At 37.0% G+C, this 23,807-nt stretch overlaps 1 protein-coding gene across 2 annotated transcripts in view; it reads right to left on the bottom strand.

Moving 5' to 3' along the window:
- The window catches only part of CNTNAP5 (contactin associated protein family member 5), a 1,053,040-nt gene that overhangs the window by 206,781 nt on the left and 822,452 nt on the right, over window positions 1–23,807 (bottom strand). For both annotated transcript variants that reach the window (XM_025277585.3, XM_044936563.2), the window contains exon 14: window positions 4,477–4,633. In XM_025277585.3, the coding sequence (XP_025133370.2) occupies window positions 4,477–4,633 (157 nt within the window). The remainder of the gene's footprint in view (window positions 1–4,476; window positions 4,634–23,807) is intronic.

The following is a 23,807-nucleotide window of genomic DNA, read 5'->3' as shown; positions in this document are numbered from 1 at the left end:
CAGGGAGGCCTGGCATGCTGCAATTCATGGGGTTGCAAAGAGTCGGACATGACTGAGCGAGCAAACTGAACTGAACTGAACTGAAGTATGTATATGTTAATTCCAGACCCATAATTTATCCCTCTACCACATTTCCCCTTTAGTAACTATAAGTTTGTTTTCTAGATTTGTGAGTCTGTTTATCTTTATAAATAAGGTTATTTGTGTCATTTTTTTCAGATTCCACATATAAACCATATCCTATGATATTTGTCTTTCTCTGACACTTGACATTTTTGGGAGACAATATTATCTAGGACTTATAATATATCAATGTGCTATCTACTAAGTGCTATACTAGCCCAAGTCAGAATTCTGACTAACTTTACCAAGGGCAGAAACTTAAGGGAAGTTTATGAGGTAAACATGTTTGAGCTTTCTTACAAGCACTCAGACATCAAAAGGAACATGCCTGTCTGAAACGAAAATTTGAAATGCAAGGAAAGCCGGCTTGACCACATGTTATCTAAGAATCAGGTTGGAGGAATGTTAAGGAACATAATTATTCCCCAATGGTGTTAGATTTTGTACTTTAAATAATAACGAACACATTTCAAAAAGGCTATGCCAGGTTTCATTCTGAGTGTATATTCCATGTCCACAATCCCTATTACAGACAAAGCTGTTTCATTGTTATTTCACATACAATGAGCTTCATGATCTGGATTTGATCTTCTTCCCTGTCTACATATCGTGTAAATTTCACACATGAAAACTGCAAAAACTACACTAAGATACTTTTATTTTGAAGAAGTAGCAATTTTTATATTATTACATTTCTGTGTCTGAATAAATGGCAGCACTTAACTGTACTATACTACCTTTTGTTACTTCTTCTGGTTCTTCAAAACTTACCTATACTTTTCCTTGAAATTAAACTATCCCAGCCCAAGTGCACCCTAGGTCTGACAAACCTGTGCTTATATGTATAATGAAACTTATCACACTAATGCATTTATTTCTAAATAATTAGCCTCTACTATTCCACTGCCCTGAAAGTTCCTCAAGGGTAAGAATTATATGCCCCTGGCTTTCTCTGTAAAGCAGACTGTCTAACTGGCCAGAGTAGGCATTCTTTTGACAAATGATTTAAGAGTAAATGTCAGATGGAATAGTATGCACAGTTGCCTGTATAACAAATTATTTCCCAGAATCACTGATGACAGATGATAGCTTGTCCTAAGAAAATGAAATCTAGAAGAGTTAAATCAGAATCTGCTGGGACTTGCCTAGTAATCCAGTGGTTAAGACTCTGTTTCCAAAGCTGGGGACACAGGTTTGATAGCTGGTCAGGGAACTAAGATCCTACATGCCACAGGGCCAAAAAAATTAGAATCTACTCTCTTATGAGAATGATAGAAGGAAATTCCTAATTTCACCTGGGTTGGAAAAGTGAATCAGAAAGCTAATTTGGGCAAGAATTTCATTTAGTATATAGTGATTTAATATATCGCAACCCCTAGATAATATTGTCACTTAACAATATCACATCCTGAAAGGTTCTTAGTGTTTTATATATATACTGTATATTATATATATAATCTATATATGAGATGCTCAACATAACTCTAGAACATCCATGGGTGAAGTGGGCATCTTTTCAGAGGGACAGTCAGATCATTTCTCTTGATCCTTCATAGGTTAATTGTTGAACAAAACCTACATCTAAAATTAAATGTTTATGCTGTAATCAAGGTTACTTGCCACATAAAATGGCACATGATAAAACTTTCCCCCTGGCTTTAAAGGGACAGTAAAAGGTTATGAAATATGCCATAACCTAAGTTGGTGGAGGTATGATGGCACCAGAGTTGAGGAAAAGTTTTCCTGAGCACAGCCTTGATGATGAAGTTAAGTCAAGAGGAGGGCTTCAAAGGCTAGCGAACAACTGAGAAGGTCAAAGGAAGGAGATTCTGGAATGAGAGTAGATGAGATGATTGATGGAAAGTCCCGGAGAAGGGAGGGTAGAGGCACTTCAATACTTGATAGTCTAATTTTCCACTTTTAAGTGATGTGATGTGATTCTCTCCCTCAGTGTTTAGTAAATTAAGTCCAGCTCTGGTCATTTGTTCCCTAGCAAAGGATGACACTAAGGCAGCATTCGGTATGGGAAGGGCTTCACCAAAGGAAAAAGTGAGCGAAGATTAAGCATTCAACCAAAAAAAAAAGAAAATTGAAGGCACTCAGGAGAAACACTTTCCCTTCTCAATGACTCTTTACATTCTAACCCCCCTTACTATCTTCTCTGATGATACAGAATAAAACAAAGGTGTTTGCATGTAAGTCTATAAATTCATACATTTCTAATGTCAGCACACAGCGAAAAGAAGTTAAAGAATCAAAATATAATGAGTGACTCAAACTGCTGGTTGCAGAGGATTTTGATTATGTTTTCCTGGCCACACAATCATGTCACTTTTTCACATGTCTCTCAAGCTTGTAGTTGCCATTTTGGGATCACTTCTCCTCAAAGGTCTATTACATTCATCTATTCAGCTAGCTACCATCAACTTATACTGTACAAAGGATAAGACTTTGGGGAAGTAATGTTAAAAGAGACTCAATATTCAAAAAGAAGGAGAGTTATTTTTTATTTGCAGATCTATAAGATGAGATAGAAGGCTCTGCAGATAGGGTGGAGACCCCAAAGAATGGAGACATCCAGTTAACTTTATCTGATTTGCCATGTTAGGAGAAGGGACCCAGGTGACATGACTCAGGACCCAAGCAGCCTAAAACATTCCGAAGCCATGGACAATTTAGTGGAGCCTGATGGAGCCATATGCTTGATCTTTTCCTCACTGAACTAAGGTTTAAAGCAGACCTAAAATTTTATCTGAAACAGTCCTTGGTGTTATCAACTAAAACAGTGAAAGAAAAACACTTAAAAGTCATTTCCACTAGGTTGGGAGCAGTTTGACACAGGAATTCTTAACTATACTTGAGCAGTACTTGATGAAGCAAGCACAATTTACAAAACCAAAACCAAAGAAGGTCTTAAATTTTTCAAAACCAAACTGTCTTTGGAAATGTTCTGTGCATATTTTCACCATCACTACAGTGAAAAACCAAGCAATTGACCAGGAGGGCAAAGGAAAAGTAGATGTCATGGCCATGAGAACTAAAAACTAAATTTATCTACAAAAGTAACCTGGTATTGGGGAGTTCAAATTCTGGATCTCCCTTTTAATAGATGAGTGAGAAAATAATTTAATTTCTCTGTAATCTACATTCCTCAACTGTAAGATGCCAAAGTGAGAGGATCATAAAAAATTAATAGGTTTGCTTTCTTTCTCAAATTTATGGTTACTGAAGAGGAAAGGGGGGAAAGGATAAATTAGGAGTTTGGGATTAATGGATACACACTATTATATATAAAATGGGTAACCAATAAATAACTACTGTATAGGTCAGGGAACTCTACTCAGTCCTGTAATAACCTGAATGAAAAAGAACCTGAAAAATAATAGCTATATGTTTATGTGTATCTGGGGCTTTTCCCTGGTGGCTCAGCTGGTAAAGAATCCACCAGCAATGCGGGAGACCTGGGTTCGATTGATCCCTGGGTTGAGAAGGTCCCCTGGAGAAGGGAACAGCTACCGCCTCTAGTATTCTGGCCTGGAGAATTCCATGGACTACATAGTCCATGGGGTCACAAAGAGTCAGACACAATTGAGCAAAGTTAAAAAAAAATATGTATAACTATATCACTTTGCTATACACTTGAAACTAACACAACATTGTAGATCAAGTGCACTCCAATATAAATTTTTTTAATCATAAAAAGGATCTACTGTATATTACAGGAAACTATAGTCAATAACTTGTAATAATCTATAAGGAAATAGAATCTGAAAAAGATGTATGTGTGTGTATGTAAGCCTGTGTGTACTGTACACCTGAAACTACCACTACATTTTAAACCAACTGTACTTTGATAAAAAATACAAAAGAATTAATGGGTTGTTATGAAGGTTAAATCGATGTTCAATAAGCATAAATTCTCTATTTTTACTGGCAATAATAGGGTTGGCTGGTGGCTGGGTCATTCATCAGTGAGACAATGCAACAATAAAGAAACAGTCTGTATAATTACACATTCCTATCTCCCATATTTTTTCCCAAAGCCTATATTCTACACATTATAGAAATGCCAGCTAAATTGCAAAGCTAAATATTACATTTCGTTCTCACATTGAAAATGGAATGTTGAGAATATAAGATGATGGTGTTGCCACATGCTTTATGTTACAAACTTTAGTAATAGCCCTAAAAGTACCAGGACTGGCAATTTCCAGAGTTAAAAACGATCACCATCATTAAGAAGCCCTAGTTCATATGGAATTTCTCATTCATGTTCCTTTATTTTATGGGATATTTTATACATCTCTTAGTGGGCTTCCTCCACAAGTGCAGAGAAATCAGCATCCCCATTACCATTCATCCTTGTCAGCGTCACAATTGCAAAAGTGTCGAATGTCCAGGCAGCTCTCATCCAGGCCACAGTCACATTGCTGAACTCCAGGAGGGGCGCCTCCCCAGTAGGGTTGCCTTTCATTGGACCGCCCAATCCACCAGGTCAATGGAGTTCCATCTGAAAAACAAGATGCTTCACAAGTCAGAATGGAGCAAGCTTGACATAGCACAGATGGTGTCACAGAAACTGAGAGGAAAATGTCTTGAAGAATATATATACATTGAACGTACATACGTACAAATACATTTCATGAAAGTATTTATATGAGTATTTGTGTATAGATATCTATGTGTACACATACGTACATACACACACATAGACAGAGAGATGCAAGGAAAGAGAGAAAGAAAGAGATAGGAAAAAAGAAAAGAAAAGGAAGGAAAAGGGGGAAGAAAGAACAGAAGAAAAGCAAGCAAGGAAGCAAGAGAGCAAAGGATATACATATATACATATTTCCCTCCCTCCCTCTCTTCCTTCCTTCCACTCTTCCCTTCTGTTTTTTCTTCCCCTTTCTTTCTTCCTTTCTTTTTTCCTTTTTCACCTTCCTCTTCCTTGGTCTCACTCTCTCTCTCTCCCTCTCTCTCATACATATATGTATGTCTCTACACACACATATATATATATATACACACATAGAGAGATATATCCGTACACATATATATACACTTTTGTGAAAAGTATCTCTAGAGAAGAATATTGAGTTCTGACAATGTTCAGACTCAGAGTCACAAGCTCAGATGCTAATCAAATCTGGCAGGCATATCACAATTGAGTACACTGGGCTAGATTTTAGACCAACAAAATTGAATATATACAAAAATCAATTTTTTTTAAGTTACAAAAGGATAAACAATAGCATGAGGGCCAAAATTAGCCTGACCTTAGTTCTCAGTGGGGAGGGGTACACATGAAAGTTGGGGAGGGAATGTTGGCTCAGAGGACAGGATGGCTCTGTTTTACCCCCCACTGATTTCTGTCATGACAAACACTAGCTCCAAGGTTATCATATCTTTTGAATTTTTTAAAAAGTCATAATATTTCAAGTATAAAGATTTGGACAAAAATATTATGAAAGTCAATACTGCATGGGTCAATAAAATCCCTTTGTATGTCATATTTAACCCATACAAAGCTAGTATGTAACCTCTAATTTGTGGTTTATGTAATTAATAGAAAACTTTTTTTGAGTCTTGTCCCTGTCATTTTTTTTCTTTGCAAAGTTTAGTAATATATGTTGAAGTTATCCTCTATAATTGAAAATATTTAAGCAGATAAAAATATTATCCAGAAGATGATAATACATCCAAAACAACAGATATATATAGGCAGAGATGTAGGTGTTATATACCTTAGGCTGAAAGAGGTTAGGCTTAGGTTCTTTTTGGGAATAGCTGATCTGTTTCTGTTTGGCATACAATACACTTAATGTGTATTTATCTTTTGAAAATGAAAGAAACGATTATTGAAAGCTATTTTCATGATTTATCATTTTAAACAGAATAATAACATTTATCTGAGAATGATATTAGCTTAGAATTTTGCCTTGTCAAGATTTGATTTCATATACAACTCCTGATGTACAAATATATAATTTATAAATTATTCATGTATACAAATAGAAACAACTTTCTGTGAATTGGTTTAACTGCAAATATCCTTATGGAAATCACTGAGGCAAATAGGAAGAGAATGACAATCTAGAGCTTCCAAGATCCTGCAAGTAATGAGAAAAAGATAAAATGGGTACTATGAAAACCAAAAGCATCTTAGGGATGCTGGGTTGGGGAAAGACAGACTGAAGGACTGTCCTCACCTGAAAAATACTACTCTTCACTCTAAAATGTTTCAATTCCCATAGGTATACTCATGTGGATATATGGCAGAAACCAACACAATATTGTAAAGCAATTATCGTTCAATTAAAAACAAACAAAAGAATTCTTGCATTTCTAACATAGAACTGCTCTGAATGAAATTATGTACACAAGAAAAAAAAATAAAATGTTTCAATTACCTTTATTACCTTTTAAATTAGAATTCCAGTTAGAGATGTCTGTTAACCACCGTCTTCTTTTCAAAGAATAATTCTATATCCATTTTACTTTGTTTCAATCAGCTGTAAATCATTGGACACTGGTTCTAATGAACTGCTTTCTTTCTGACCACTAGCTCAGATAAGCCGTATTCAAGTGGGTTTATTTAGAGCAAAAAGCATTTTCAGGCCTGGGGTAAGCTTAAGCGGATCATTCCAGTGTGTGAGTCCAGGTAACATAGGGGTAAAACATTGTGTGTTTAGACTTTCCTGGTGGTATAGTGGATAAGAATCATCCTGCCAAATGCAGGGGACATGAGTTTGATCCCTAGTCCAGGAAGATTTCACATTCTGCAGGGCTACTAAGCTCATGGGCCACAACTACTGAGCCTGCGTGCTGCAACTTCTGAAGCCCATTTGCTCCCCAATAAGAGAAACACCCATAATGAGAAACCCATGGACAAAAATGAAGGGTAGCTTCTGCTTGCCGGTATTCCTCTGTACAGCAGTGATGACCCAGAGGAGCCAAAAGTAAAAACAAACCAAAAACACCTTGTGTGTTTGAATAAGTTTTCCCAAGTTGGCTTTAAGTACAAAAAATGGGAAGAAATCTCTCCACTTCTCTCTCTTGGCACTGTCCAAACCTCTCCTCCATTATGTAGAATCTTGATCATAGTGAAGTTCAATGTCATCATGGATTATTTTTATTTGTAAGCTAAACTAAGGTTGCAATCATATTAATAGTGTTATTATCAGTGGTCTTAGTTCTAAACAACCATCTTGTGCATGCAAGCTGGTGCAAATGTTGCCTTTTAGTAGTTTAATTAGTTCTTATTTGGTACCTTATTCCCCTGGAGGTGCCATTAGCATCCCAAGATTTTGTTTTGCTTGGAATCTATCAGTGTCTGTACCAGTGAAACTTGGGGTCCCCTCCTCATATCTGGAAATCATTATAAAATTTGCAAATTGTTTTGACTGATTGAATACCAATGAGCAAAAATTTAAGGATGGGAAACATAGGAAATAAAGACAAAACACACACACACACAAATTTGAAATCAGGAGCTTAAAATTATGGTTTAATTTTGGCCTTCCCTTGTAGCTCAGTCGGTAAAGAATCTGCCTGCAATGCAGGAGACCTGGGTTCATTCCCTGGGTTGGGAAGATTTCCCCTGGAGAAGGAAATGGCAACCCACTACAGTATTCTTGCCTGGAGAATCCCACGGGCAGAGGAGCCTGGCAGGCTACAGTTCATGGGGTCACAAGAGTCAGACACAATTTAGCAGCTAAACTACCACCAATTATCTTCTTAGATGTCCCATGTTTGTGCTTATTCCCCGGTAGAGTACAAGTTGACATGCAACAAATGGAGAAACTGAGGATTAAAAAGGGTGACTGATTTGCCTTCATTCAAGGCCCTAATTAATGATGTAGTCAGGAAGAGAACTGGCACCCCTTCTCCACATTTTGGGCATTGAAGAGATTGGATTCACAGCATGTGGTATCGTGGGGCTCTTGCAAGTGCTGAATATCCCTGCCTCATTGATGTCTTCATCTTACTACTTGCTTTGGTCCCTGGAACAAGGGTGGGATGGGGTGAGAGGTGGGAGGGAGGTTCAAGATGGAGGGGACATATGTATACCTATGATGGATTCATGCTTATGTATGACAGAAATCAACACAATATTGTAAAGCAATTATCTTCCAATTAGAAATTTTTTTAAAAAAACAATGAGGTTATATCAGCTTTGAGTATAGACCTTAAGAAGCACGCATGTTTCCACTGCTCCTGGGAGCGGGGTGTCTCTGACATGGTGGGAGAACATATTTGAGATGATCACAGCCTCTCCAGGGGGACCTCAGGATGTGGCACATGGAACACCTGTCCTATGTGACATCAGACCTGTGAGCATAAGTCCTGAGCATTGCATGCCACTGAGTTTGGCAACAGGCAGCGTAGCATTATTGTGACAATCACTGATAAAATACAAATCAAATATCAACGACATTCAAAAATTCTGTTGGATGATGAGGAAGTAAACACAATAATCAACAATGGTCCTCCTTTCAATTGCAATTTGGTTGGCAACATGAATAAAGAGGCACAGGAGAGGATGAGGAATATACAGAGAAACATCAGTTCTGTTATGGCCCAACTAATTTTCTATCTTCTGAAGCATAAATGGAAGCAGTCAGAGCAGACATTTTAGCAGCTGCTCAGGAAGTACCTTTCTTTACTCTCACATGTTCCTTACTTGAACCTAATCTGGGAATTAGTTACTCCTAGTCCGTCCCAACTCAGTTCCAATTATTGGTAGCATAACCCTGACTCTCAGGCCACCTTTGCCCCCTTCAAACATGATGCTTGGATCTTTCTGCAATTTAGAGAGCGGTTTCCTCCAGTGGTCATCAGTCTCAGCTCTTGTTTCAATGCTCTCACTCATGCGTTACTTTGAAGTTCTGCATAGAACTTTGGAGAAACTATTCCCATGGCTGATCACTGGCTGTCACCTGCCACAGCCTCCACCCATAGGTGATGTAAGAATTAAGCTTTATATATGTATATATGTATCTGGGATGGAGGTGGTCTCCTGCGCTTCAGGCAGATTGTTTTCCGACTGAGTCACCAGGGAAGCCACTGTATATACACACATATGTAAATAGATATGATTTATAAAACAATATGATTAAATAAAATGATATAAATTATTAGTGTGCATTACATTATATTATATATAATCATTCCATTCAATTATTTCTTAAATCTATGCTGTAAACGTCAAGGGGATATATCCTAATTATATAAAGTTCAATAGACTTTCACTGTCCCAAGGGGGCACATAACATTTAGGGAAGAATGTTATATACACAATTAAAAGAAACACAAGTCAAAATGAGTTTAGAGTCAAAATATAGCAATTAATAAAATGGTAGGAAAGTCCACAAGAAGAAACCATAAATTCTGTCCAAGATTCCTGAAAAATGTTTCACAGAAATTGTTTAAGTTCATGAAAATGGAAATGGTAAAATTTGACTGGAGGCTTGGTGTTGTGGGGACTTCAGCAAATGGTACCACCAAAGAAAAAGATATGAATAACAAACACAAGGAAAGGAATCCAATTTTCCCTATAGCATCATTAGGAAGCAACTGTTTGAAATAATGAGATTTCTGTACACACTAAAGATATGTTATTTCACTGATGGTATTTAAAGCATTTTGAGCTTAAAAATAAGAGGAAGGAGCCACCAAAGTTGTAAGGACAAATAGTTACAGTGATCACACCCAAATGTTTCATTTTATGATCAAAACATCAAAATGCTGATTTAGGAAAAAAGATTCTGAAAACCAAAGTCTTTCACATTATCTTTCTTTCTAAAAAGAGTGTAATCTATAAGGAAACATTTAGACAGAAAGAAAAACAACCTCATCCATATCACAAAATAATGTTAGGCATTCATCAAAGTCAATCTTGGTCTTACTGCGTGCTGGTCAGGATCATTAAATCAGAACATATGTCTAATAGTGTGATTAAGAGCTAGTCAGTGACATTAGAAATTAACATTTTTATAATGTTGTTCAACATTCTCTTCTCCCTGCCTATTTAATTGAAGTGAGCCCCCAAAAGGAGGGGTGTGCAGAAAAGATTAATGATACCGCCTCTCAAAACAAATGATAAAAGTCACTTTGCCGAGGTCATTTCAACCTAAACTGAACAAACCTCTCTAGAATGTGCCATAGGGATCCTTCATGTTGAGGCAAAGAGGTAGACAAAATGATTCATTTAAATGATTCTATCTGCATTGTTTTAATTTTGTGGAAGAATATAATGACTCTTGGCATTTTGATAGTATATTTTATTGGAAGAGTTGTAATGAAGAATCCTAACAAGGTTAAATGACTTGTTCAAAGTCACATAGTCACTGAAGGCAAATCTGGACTCAAGGCTCTGAGTCCCTGAAACTCTCATGTCCTGAACAACTATCTTCCCCAAAACTCACAGACCTTCTGACTTTTTCATGTCCTAAAAACATATGAAGATAATGTGAGTCTTTCAGGGAAAAATGTCAGCTAGTGAAAATGGCAATTGTTATAAATTAATAAGAACTGATAGTACTAAATGAACACTGTATCATGGCAATGTGACCTTTAGTTTGTTACACAATTTCTCTGATAGGACAAACTTGAAAGCAGTAGTTTCTAGAAGTGGGGTGACAAGAATGGTGGGGGATTTCTGTAAACACATCAGACTAATGTGAGAAGAAAGAAACTGTCATTGTGTTAAGACCCAAAGACTTGGGGAGAAGCTTATTTATTACTATAGTATGAGTTAACCAATACTGATCAACATACTAAATAATTAATGAATGGGAAACAAATTTAGAAAATAAGATAATGTCTACACATGCTCAGAGAGAAAGAATTGCAAGAAAAAAAAAATTTGTGTATTAAGGCTCACGAAGCTTCCCTTGTGGCTCAGCTGTTAAAGAATCTGCCTGCAGTGAGGGAAACCTGGGTTTGATCCCTGGGTTATATGGGCACAATGAAGGACAGAAATGGTATGCACCTAACAGAGCAGAAGATATTAAGAAGAGGTGGCAAGAACACACGGAAGAACTATACAAGATAACAATGATGGTGTGATCACTCACCTAGAGCCAGACATCCTGGAATGCGAAGTCAAGTAGGCTTTAGGAAGCATCACTACAAAAAAAAGCTAATCGAGGTGATGGAATTCCAGTTGAGCTATTTCAAATCCTAAACGATAATGCTGTGAAAGTGCTGAACTCAATATGCCAGTAAATTTGGAATACTCAGCAGTGGCCACAGGACTGGAAAAGGTCAGTTTTCATTCCAATCCCAAAGAAAGGCAATGCCAAAGAATGTTCAAAATACTGTACAATTGCACGCATCTCACATGCTAGCAAAGTAATGCTCAAAGTTCTCCAAGTCAGGCTTCAACAGTACATGAACCGTGAACTTCTAGATGTTCAAGCTGGATTTAGAAAAGGCAGAGGAATCAGAGATCAAATTGCCAACATCTGTTGGATCATCAAAAAAGCAAGAAAGTTCCAGAAAAACACATATTTCTGCTTTATTGACTATGCTAAAGCCTTTGATTCTGTGGCTCACAACAAACTGTGGAACATTCTTAAAGACATGGGAACACCAGACCACCTTACTTGCCTCCTGAGAAATCTGTATGCACATCAAGAAGCAACAGTTAGAACTGGACATGGAACAACAGACTGGTTCCAAATTGGGAAAGGAGTACATCAAGGCTGTATATTGTCACCCTGCTTATTTAACTTATATGCAGAGTACATCATGTGAAATGCCAGGCTGGAGGAAGCACAAGTTGGTATCAAGATTGCCAGGAGAAATATCAGTAACCTCAGATATGCAGAAGACATCACCCTCATAGCAGAAAGTAAAGAAGAACTAAAGAGCCTCTTGATGAAAGTGAAAGAAGAGAGTGAAAATGTCGGCTTAAAACTCAACATTCAGTAAACTAAGATCATGGCATCTGGACCCATCACTTCATGTCAAACAGATGGGGAAAAAATGAAAACAGTGAGAGACTTTCTTTTCTTGGGCTCCAAAATCACTGCAGATGATGATTGCAGCCATGAAACTAAAAGAAGCTTGCTCCTTGGAAGAAAAGCTATGACCAACCTAGATAATATATTAAAAAACAGAGACATTACTTTGCCAACAAAGGTCTGTCTAGTCAAAGCTATGGATTTTCCAGTAGTCATATATGGATGTAAGATTTGCACTATAAAGAAAGCTGAGTGCCAAAGAATTGATGCTTTTGAACTGTGGTGTTGGAGAAGAAGCTCGAGAGTCCCTTGGACTGCAAAGAGATCAAACCAGTCAATCCTAAAGGAAATCAGTCCTGAATATTCATTGGAAGGACTGATGCTGAAGCTGAAACTCCAATACTTTGGCTACCTGATGCCAAGAGCCAACTCATTGGAAAAGACCCTGATGCTGGGAAAGATTGAAGACAGGAGAAGAAGGGCAGAGGATGTAATGGTTGGACGGCATAACTGACTTAATGGACATGAGTTTGAGTAAGCTCTGGGAGTTGGTGATGGATAGGGAAGCCTGGCATGCTGCAGTCCATGGCGTCACAAAGAGTCAGACATTACTGAACTGAACTGAATTGAAGGCTCACATGTCTGTTTTTTATTAGTAAACCTCATTTTTAAGAAATCCAGCACCAATTGAGCATTTAACTATTCCAGGGAGTTATATTCACTTCCTATATCCTACTTCAATCAACATTATCTAATTTTGCAGATGAGGAAACAGAGCTATTAGACAGATGATGTATTACTTGTCCAAGGTCACACAGGAGTCAGTGGCAGACCTTTCCCAAAGCCACAGTGTTCTCTTGTAGGTGATTACAATATGCTCTTGCTCCATGTCATAAAAGGTATACTTATAGCATGAAACAGGGTCTTCAACAGTCTGCATCAGATAATTTGTCTCTCTGATTAAAATCCTCTAGTATTCTCATACATGTTCTTTCAGGTTTGCTGTCTCTATCCAAATCCAGCTTCTCATGGGTTTTTACAGTGGCTGATCATGTTCTGTCATGTTCTGAAATTTGATCCTGAAATTAAATCTCATCCTTTCCCAGTTGACCTTATTTACAATACTGAAAAGTCACTCCACTACTTTTTCAGGTGTACTTACGACCACCTGAAATCATACTTTTGTTTGTTTGTTGTTCATTTGTTTAACATGGTCCTCATATGTCATTAGAATTGTGGCAAGGGCTTTTAAGTCTTGTCCACTACTATATCTTCAGCATGTAGAATGTTCCTGATTTGTGCAAAGAATTAAATATTTGGTGAATCAAAAAATAACTAAATGATATTAATAAAAAAGAAAAGAAACATCAGGATAGAAGGATTTCACACAAATCCTATAGTTTTTTTTCAGAAACACATATTATTATGCTGCACTTAATCTTTATAGAAATATATGCATCTTTGGCATTTTATGCCATCATTGAAGACATCAAGCATTTTGAGTCATTTTAGTGATAGACCCAGAGCATGACATCTATCATGCCCATAAATGTGCCATAGAAAGAGATCACAGAACATAAAAGTGTCCATGTACCAATTCATTCGTGTATTTAACCAAATGACATAAAGTATCTGGACAAAACACTTGTCTGGTTAGAGTATAAAAATACAGAACAAATATAAACCCTGCCATTAGGATCCTCATAATGTAGTAGATGAGGAAAAAAGTTAAAAATCACTTTTAATGCAAGTTAGAATAAAATAAATTTGAAGTAGAATTTTAAGCAACATGTGAAAAGTCAAGAGAAAAAAAGGCTCATGTTTAGTGAAGAGGACAGTTGTGGAGAAAACTCCAAATTCATCCCTATATTGAAAACACTTGCCATTTCTGTTTTCCAACCAGCAAAATAAAGTTGGTTTTCCATACCATTAGCCTTCATAACCAGGTTCACACTGTTTGTCATTTAGCTCTCCTAACAGCTCTGTGAAGTTTTTCATTTTTATTTCACAGAAAAATTGAAGCTAATAAAGGATTAGTACATTTTTCAAGATCACACAGATAGGAAGATGAATTTAGATCTTGTGGGTCAAACTCCAATACTGTTTTTATTGTATGTTATAAAACCTAATCCTATGATAGACTGAAATAAAAGCACATCATAAGTCTTCACAGAAATTGTTCTTAAATTGAGATTATGAGCATGCATCAAATAATTATTGGTAAAACTACAGGGTATTATTGCATATGTATTCCCACTATCTTAGGACTATTTCAAACTGCATTGTTTTCATATTTATTATTTATCTAACAATCAAACAAAAATGCCTGCAAACACAGGTGTTCTAATGATTAACATTGGTTCCAAGATTGATTTACCCAAACTCCTATAATTTTACTTAATAACTACCTAAGGAAGTGACAGGCCAATCTTATAACCAGGAACCTACTGAGATTTCTCTCTAGAAATCAGTTTCTCAAAATGTAGTTGCTGTCTGACTTTAATCAGAATAATCTGGTATCCTTCTAAGATTATAGGTTCACTGCAGCTTTTCCCAGACACTTAGGGAGTCAAGTCCCCAATTCTCTGTTTCTATCATCCTCATAAAGTGATGCTGAACTACTACACACTAAAATTTTAGAATCACTAGTTAGAAGGTTCATATTCAAACTGCTAAAATAACCCTTTTATTTTTGAAAAAAAATTGTATTTAATAAACACTACAGATTGTTAGTACTAGTAACCTTAGCTTCAATTTAATTCCATTACAAAAACACACGCAGTAGGTTGTATTTGTTCCAGCTAACAAAAGATATCATGATAGGAGAAAATGAATAAAATACATAACAGAAATTAAGCTTAACTTGTAACTGAGAAAAAGGTCACGGAAATTTTTATGAACTAATTCTTATATTTTGTCTTTGTCTAATAGAAAAATGGTTAGTGTGCATGTGATGCTGCTAATCATCTCTTGAATCCCCTAGAAGTTTCCTCAGAGAATCATCTCCAGTTTCTCTAGCCCCTCAGAGAAGTATCTCCCACAGTTATCCCTCCTTCTCTAGCTCCCATGTCCATCCCATTCAGTTCCTTTTATTTAGCAAGTTCTGTTTCATACTTTGGAAAGATTAGGGAGGGTCAGTTCAAATTCTCTTAATTTTCTTCTACTCTGTCTCACAAAGAAGAAAAAAAAAATGGCCCTTTCCACTTCGTATGTCAAATGTCTCCCATGTTCACTTTGCATCTGCTTTGATGAAAAGATGATGAAACTAGTCCTCTATCTATTGTATTCCTTTATATGTCTACTCATTGATCTTTCCACTCATCCATCCCCTTAACTGTTTTCACCTGAATCCTTCCCACTCACAACTCTTTGATGGGCCTGACCCTTGGAGATATGAAACATTTTTCTTTGTCTTTCTTCATAGATATTTCATCTATTACTTATACATGGATGTCTAAAAATTCTAGATTTCCCAGACCTTCATTCTTTTCTGGGTTGTTTGGTGGACACAGCAGTTCCATCAGTATCTTCCAGTATTTCTTACAAAGCATGAAGAGTATTTATTACTTGTTATCCTATGTGTATATATGTAAAATATGCACATAGAAGTATTCACATATTCATATTCCCCAATAGCTCCTGATCTTTTATGAAATAAGGCACTCAATAAATCAATAATTGTGTGTTAAATAAAGTGAGAAAGAAGTAAATGTTGTGTTGCTAATCAAAATGCCATTGTGATCAGTGATGTTGATAAACCACCTCTAAATCTTTGTTACTGTTTAACAAGGCAACAACTAACCCACTGAGGTTTATAGCATGAATGTTTCAACTATATTATAAACTCTTCCTGAGGATGACATATTTTGTGGGACTTCTTGTGTGAAAAACTTGTAACAGAGGGAGAGAATGCTGATGATGTAAGGCACTTTATCATTTTTTATTGTTTAATCAACTAAAACAAATTCCATGTAAACTGCAGAAAGTTAGAAATAAACAAAGATAAGAAGATAAAGAAAATGAAAGACCTAACCTGAACCTTTTATGTAAATGTCTACATGAGCAAGTTTTTCAAATTATAATAAGTCAGCAAATTCATCAAAGAGAACATGAAGGAGACAAAGTGAGCTTGCTTTGCACAGTGCTAATGAACTAACAACAAACCCCTATTCATTTATTTCTGTACATAACTGATGGTTGTAAGTCTCATATTCATTAGAGGCCTGAACAAGACACAGACAGAAAGTTGATGGAGCTCACAGATCACACCCATTAGGAAGGGCTGGAAACAGTGCAAGGCATCAGCATAAGAAGAGTGGGCACAGAGCAGCTCTTGTAATGAATAAAATATGAAGAACTTGGCAATTACACAGACCAGAGAGAAGTGGCCAGAGGACCATCAGCATAATGATAGCAATAAAAACAGGATTTCATGCTTGTATCTCCTATTTCACATCCCCAAATCTGAATAATATTTATTAACCACTCTCCTGTTTATGGTTTTCTGCAGGGTACATAACAAAAAATAAAGCAAGGCTATGAGTTTCCTGCCTTCAAGATTTTTTTTTTCTGTTTCATGAGTGCCCACAAAGGTCATTTAATTATTCTGAAAGATATTCTACAATAGGAAAATATATGAAAGTGGTAATTTTGGTTTGTGAGTAGGAATGTGCCATTTAAGAATGCTTTGTATTTTAAACATTAGATAAAATGACCAGTTGAAAACATCGATTAACTATTTTGTCCCTACATTTCTAAATAAGAAGTGAAAAAAAATTAGCTAGTGGCACCCCACTCCAGTACGCTTGCCTGGAAAATCCCATGGACGGAGGAGCCAGGTAGACTGTAATCCATGGGGTCGCTAAGAGTCAGACACGACTGAGCGACTTCACTTTCACTTTCCACTTTCATGCATTGGGGAAGGAAATGGCAACCCACTCCAGTGTTCTTGCCTGGAGAATCCCAGGGACGAGGGAGCCCGGTGGGCTGCCGTCTATGGGGTCGCACAGAGTCGGACATGACTGAAGCGACTTAGCAGCAGCAGCAGCAGCAGCAGTGTTTACTTAGGACTTACAATGTACCAGTTGCTATGTCTCCTCATCATAAAAGGTGGAAAGCAACCAATGATATTGCAAGAAGTTGACAGTAATCTACCTGAGGGCAGGGATAATAATTAGTAATCATTATTTATCCAGCAAATACTAGACATTAAGCAATTCTTTAAGTAACAATTGAATATATGTATATTACACCTATATATTATATTATACATTTTTTTGATTTCCCAGAGTGCTCATTGGTAAAGAATTTACCTACCAATGCAAGAGATGCAGGAAGATCCCCTGGAGTAAAAATGGCAACCCACTCCAGCATTCTTGCCTGGAAAATTCCATAGACAGAGGAGCCTGGTGGACTATAGTCCAGGGGATCACAAAGAATCAGACATGGCTGAGCGACTTGAGCACACCCATAATTCTACATTTATGTTTGTAGATATATATATATATATATATATATATATATATACACACACAGTATTTAGTGAACTATCCTATTTAAAATATATTGCAGTATAAACACTCTTAAAGGTAATTCCAATATTATTAATAACCCCAAAGATTAATTATTTTACCTAAGATTTGAGACAGGAGCATTATCAAGAAATGTGTTGCTGTACTGCTCCCAGCCAAGCACATATTTCATCAGCTAACATGATGCAGGGCTTCATCTTCAAGAGTCACTTTGTTGCAATCAGGAGGAAAAGCTAAGCGATTGGAATAAAATGTGATACACTACATCTAGACACAACTCCAGTGGGGGCAGACCTCCTCCTTGTCTCCTATCAGGATGCACCATTAATGGAGGTGACTTCTAGGATCTCAGTCAATAGGAACAAGTCAATTAAGGGCCCTTCAGTTGATAGCTAATGCACTGTTGGCTGCTCTTTGAAGTCTAGAATCAAATTAAAGAAATGAGTATATTACTGAGGGGGAAGTAAATACTTCCAAGGGTTAGCAGGTTTCTAGGAGTGATTAAAGTAAGACCTAAGACCAGGCCTCATTTTTGGTTATATGGAATATATTACAAAATAGAGGATATTATCGTATCCAAAGTATCTCTAACGATTCTGGAATTGTGAATAACAACTATTTCAATTGTTATGTATAATAAGTCATGTCATTGTTTTATGTACCACAAAAACTGAAAATCTACTACCAGTTCAACTAAGGGAGTGAGTGAAAGTCACTCCATCATGTCTGACTCTTTGTGACCCCATGTACTATACATTCCATGGAATGCTCCAGGCCAGAAATGGAGTGGGTAGCCTTTCCCTTTTCTAGGGGATATTCTCAACCCAGGAATCAAACCCAGGTCTCCCACATCACAGGCAGATTCTTTACCAGCTGAGCCACAAGGGAATCCCAAGAATACTGGAGTGGGTAGCCTATCCCTTCTCCAGTGGATCTTTCCGACCCAGGAATCAAACCAGGGTCTCCTGCAATGCAGATGGATTCTTTACCAGCTGAGCTATCACGGAAGCCCAGTTCAACTAAAATACACCATTAATTATAAGATTTACTTCAATTCCAGAGATACTAAAAACGTACAGTGAATGCTGGTTTTGATATAGTCAAGCCTCCCATGACTCATTTCATCTGCAATTAATCCTCCTTTTTATTTAGTCAAGAAAATTACCTAGTATTTATTTATGCTTGTTGTACATATAAGAAAGATAAATAATGTCTCCAGCAGGAAACAATGACAGAAAATCCATCAGGATTCTAACAGATTTCTTATGAACAATAACTACTGCTTACCTTAAATTATACATGTAATACCAATATTTTGTAAAAATATCTAAACACTAGAGTTATCAAATAAGAAAAGCATAATACATGTGGTGATTTCAAAAGAGGGCCTGAAAAGTCTCCAACACTCCCCTTCCTTTAAATAAGGGTGGGCTTGTGCCTACTAAAACCAAGAAAGCAGGAGAAAAGTGACATCAAGTGACTTGGCAGACAAGGTCTCAAAAAGCCCTGTCCAGTAGGTGCTGGACTATGATTTCATGAGAGACCCTTGCTGATTACATCCTAAAATACCCTTATCCTGCCTGCATACCAAAGAAGTGAGGAGCCCATGCACTAGTCTGAGAATGTCTTTTGGATGGATAAAAGAAAATAGCTGTTACAAACAGGATTATCATTTGGTTTAGTTGAAAAATTAGATTATAAAGAACTATTCAACTATCTTTTGGGGGAGTTACTAGACTCCCCAGATTTAATTTAGAAGATTCAAAAAGACTTACAGTGATCTTAAAGTTTTTAATTTAATATTTCTATGCCTCATATTTTACTAAAAATGTCACCTCTTCCGTGAAGCTTTCTTCAATTAGCTATAGATAGCTCCTACTCCTTTAGAAGTTTTGTGATAACAAACAAGTATCTGTAATAAAATTCTGTATTCTAAAGATAATTTTAAGTATCTTTGGAGAAGAAGTAATATTATTTATCTCTCTTCATTTCTCTGATTTCATATGGTTTTCAAAAATAACATGATCAATTAATTCATAATAAAATATAGATTAGAATTATCTTCTTAGGACAGAAAATGAAATGATAGAAATAAATTATCTTAAATTCTACTCAATATTTTGCAATTACCTATATAGCAAAAGAATCCAAAAAAGTGGAGATATAATATATATATCTCCTTTACTTTGCTGTACACCTGACATTAACACAACATTGTAAATCAAAACTCTATTCCGATAAAGTTGTTTTTTTAAAGGAAAACAAATTCTATTTTGGCAGTAAAAGTACCAAAAAGAAAGATACCATCAGTTCTACATATCTTACAAAAAGAATTCCAATCCTCAAGTGAGATATAAGTATTTTTGAACATTGAGTTTTGAATTAATTTTCCATATGAGATTCTTTATGGGAGAACACAAATGAATCTACAGGAAAATGCACTCAATAGCACACCCACCAAAAAGGCAAAACATTAAATTTCACATGGAGCAATTTCTTGAAGGTCCTGTGTAAAAAGCTAAGAAACTAATGCTGACAAATCAAGGTATTACCATCAAGGATGGGCCCTAAAATGACTGGCTTGATGGAAAAGGCTGAAATTAAGGAATGAGTGGATGGCATGGCTTTCCTCCAGCCCTCTCATTCCCTAATACTCCTTTTTTTAGCTGGTCTTTGGGTGATTGCTTGAGAGAAGATTCTTTGAGGATACACTCTTTAATAAGGGCTTGTGGTGTGTGGTGTGGCTTTGAATTTGGCCTGGATGTTTTAGAGAAGAGCTGTGCTGTGCTAGGTCGCTTTAATAGTGTCTGACTTTTTGCGACCCTATGGACAGTAGCCCACCAGGCTCCCCTGTCCATGGGATTCTCCAGGCAAGAATACTGGAGTGGGATGACATTTCCTACTCCAGGGGATCTTCCTGGCCCAGGGACTGAACCCATGTCACTTAAGTCTCCTGTGTTGGCAAGGCAGGTTCTTTACCTCTAGTGCCACCTGGGAAGCCCTGGGTGTCTCAGATGGTAAAGAGTCAGCCTGCAATGCAGGTAACATGGGTTCAATCCATGGGTCAGGAAGATTACCTGGAAAAGGGAATGGCAACCCATTCCAGTATTCTTGCCTGGAAAATACCATGGATGGAGGAGTCTGTCTGACTATAGTTAATGGGGTCACAAAGGGTCAGACACGACTTAGCAACTAACAGTTTCACTTTACAGGAGAGTTGAGATAATAATTCCACATCTATCCTATATAGCCAAATGGGGGAGAGAAAGGAGAAAAGGAATAAGTTGGACTTTTCAGCTCTATTTTCACTCTGCTTTCCCACATACTTTACTGTTCAGATGATTTGAGCATAGCAGGCGCTCAGAAAATATTAATTGATGGTGATATGTAATTGTTGTTAGCTCTTTGCAACTGGTGTAGGATGGATTGTGTCCTCCTGAAGTCCTGTTGAAGTGCCAAATCTGAATACCTCAGGATGTCTTCATATTTGCAGACATGGTCTTTCAAGAGGTAATGAATGGCTCAGACAGTAAAGCGTCTGCCTGCAATGTGGGAGACCCAGGTTTGATTCCTGGGTCGGGAAGATCCCCTGGAGAAGGAAATGGCAATCCTCTCCAGCACTCTTGCCTGGAAAATCCCACGGACGGAGGAGCCTCATAGGCTATAGTCCATGGGGTCTCAAAGAGTCTGACACAACTGAGCAACTTCACTTATGAGGCTTTTAGGGTAGGGGCCCAAACCAATGTGGTTAGTGTCCTTATAAGTTCTCTTCATTTAAAGAGACACAGGGGATGTGTGTGCACAGATGGAAGACCACATGGGGACACAGCAGGAAGGTGAGCGCCTACATGCCAAGAGGGATGAAAAACTATCCAATCCTATATCTCCATCTTGGACATCAAGTCTTGAGAACTGTGAGAGAGTAAACTTCGGTTTTTAAACCACTCAATCTGCAGTATTTTGGCAGAGCAGCCCAAGCAAACACAATCAGTACCATTTAGGATCCTCACTGAATTTTGAGAGTTTTGGATTCTAAAATCCCTAACAGACTGAATAAAAGCTATAATGACCCTGAATGACCAAAGGGGATAATGGTATTCATGAAAGGAAATAGGGCAAGACAAATTCAATTTGTCAGCTTGTTTTCTAAAAACTGTTTACTTTGATGTCTTCTGTGATTTTTGCTATGGTTTTGATTTAGTTTGTTTGTCTGTTTCTTGCACCTTTCATTTGAGTCTTACATATAAACCAAGTGGACATAGGTCCTTCTGGCAATTCTGACTACTGAGATTTGCCCTCCACCCAGGGTGAACAGAAAATTAGGCAGAGCAACAATTAATGTTGAAAGATACTTTTTTTTCTTCTACCAGTTGAATAGGATCTGCCATCTTCACACATGGGGAAATATGTTGACTTTGGAAAAACATGGAAATGGAAGCAGACAACTGTTCCACAGAGGATGGAACAGCATTATTTTTGTTGGTAGTGGAAAAAAAAAAGAATTTTGCCACCTTAAAATATATCAAAGAAGAAAAGAAAATAAGGGTTTAGAAATTAAATTCTCAATACTATCTGGTAAAATATAAACTTATAACTTGCTTTCCAAGAAATTTAGCATTCTATTGTCATACCTAAAAGAACGTAGACACACTCTTTGAGACCCATGGGCTGTAGCCCACCAGGCTCCTCTGTCCATGGAATTCTCCAGGCAAGAATACTGGAGTGAGTAGTCATTCCCTTCTCCAAGGATCTTCCCAAGCCAGGCATCAAACCTGATTCTCCTGCATGACAGGAAGATTCTTTACCCTCTGAGCCACAAGGGAAGCCCCACAAAAAATGATATATTGTGTCATTTTGGGGGAAAATACAATGAATATATTTTGCTATAGCAAATTTATTTAAAGTTGTCATTTTAATTTCTGAATGTTATTGTGTTTTGTATTTTCAAATTTCCTAGCAAGACTTGTTCAGGGAAAATGAACTTGGCTCTTCGCTCTACATTTTTCTATGTCCCTTTGATCTATGTCTCTACAAAAAGTAGCTCTAATTGGAGTAGGGTCCCCTAAAAGTTTAAAATACATTAAAAAAAAATCTATCTTCTAGGTCACTTAAAAATTGGGGACTGGAAAAAAAGAAGTTGTTCTCTAAAATACCATCAGCTGCTAGGTTATTCCTCATGTCGTCAATTACACTGTAAACTCATTGGAGCAGGAGGATTGGGAGAAACAAACCCATGTGATTCCAGCTTCCAGGAGAAATGAGAACACATGTTTTCAGAAAATATTCAAAGAAGGAAACCATTAGGGCTTTGAACAGCTTGAGTGACAATATTTAGCACTGAGTTAAAATACTTTCACACCTCACTAAAATGCTTCAAATACACACTCTGAACATAATTCATCAGTTAGTCAACATAAGACATCTTAGGAAGTGCAAAGGCCGTGCTCTCAGATGGAGTGCACGCCTGGTTTTGGGGACTGGCCTTGAATATAGTGTCAACATGAGAATGAGTTCACTCTGGATCTTGGAGGAACAGAGGCAGCACTAAATTCACATATAATCTGAATCCAGCTTTGAATTAAGGGTCTCACTACCCTCCTCATCTACATGGGCCATCTGTGTATCTGCAATTCCTCATTCATCCCTGAAAAAAATCTCACTTGTCCAAGAGATCACCTTTTTTTCTTTATCCATGAGTTCTTCTCAAAGAAATCATCTGTTTCAAGCAACGAAAACTACAAGCAATCTCCCAGCAAAATTTAGACCTCTGGACTTTTGCTTCCATGACCAACCTCATTTTTTCCTTTAAAAATCTCAGCTGTAAGCTCTTGGCAGGAACAAACTTTCTAGAGGAACAATGGCAGTATTTTCTAAAGTTTTACAACTCTAAAGATCTTTTTTAAAAAGTTCATTTTATTGAAGTATAGTCGATTTACAATGTTGTGCTAGTTTCTGCTATACAGCAAAGTGACTCAGTTTTATACACACACACACACACACACATAGTTCTCTGTGTTATACAGTAGAGCCTTATTGTTCATTCAATTAAGATCTTTTTAAATAACTCTTGAAAAAAAGTATTCATCATAGTATTATTCAGAGGGAAAAAATGAGATATAATCTAAATTACCTCAATAAAGGAATGATTAAAAAAATATCACAATCACATAAGGAACCATTATAGAGC

Source organism: Bubalus bubalis, chromosome 2 (assembly GCF_019923935.1).
Source record: "Bubalus bubalis isolate 160015118507 breed Murrah chromosome 2, NDDB_SH_1, whole genome shotgun sequence".
In the NCBI taxonomy this organism is placed as follows: Eukaryota; Metazoa; Chordata; class Mammalia; order Artiodactyla; family Bovidae; genus Bubalus; species Bubalus bubalis.
This window is presented reverse-complemented; position numbering and strand designations above follow the sequence as displayed.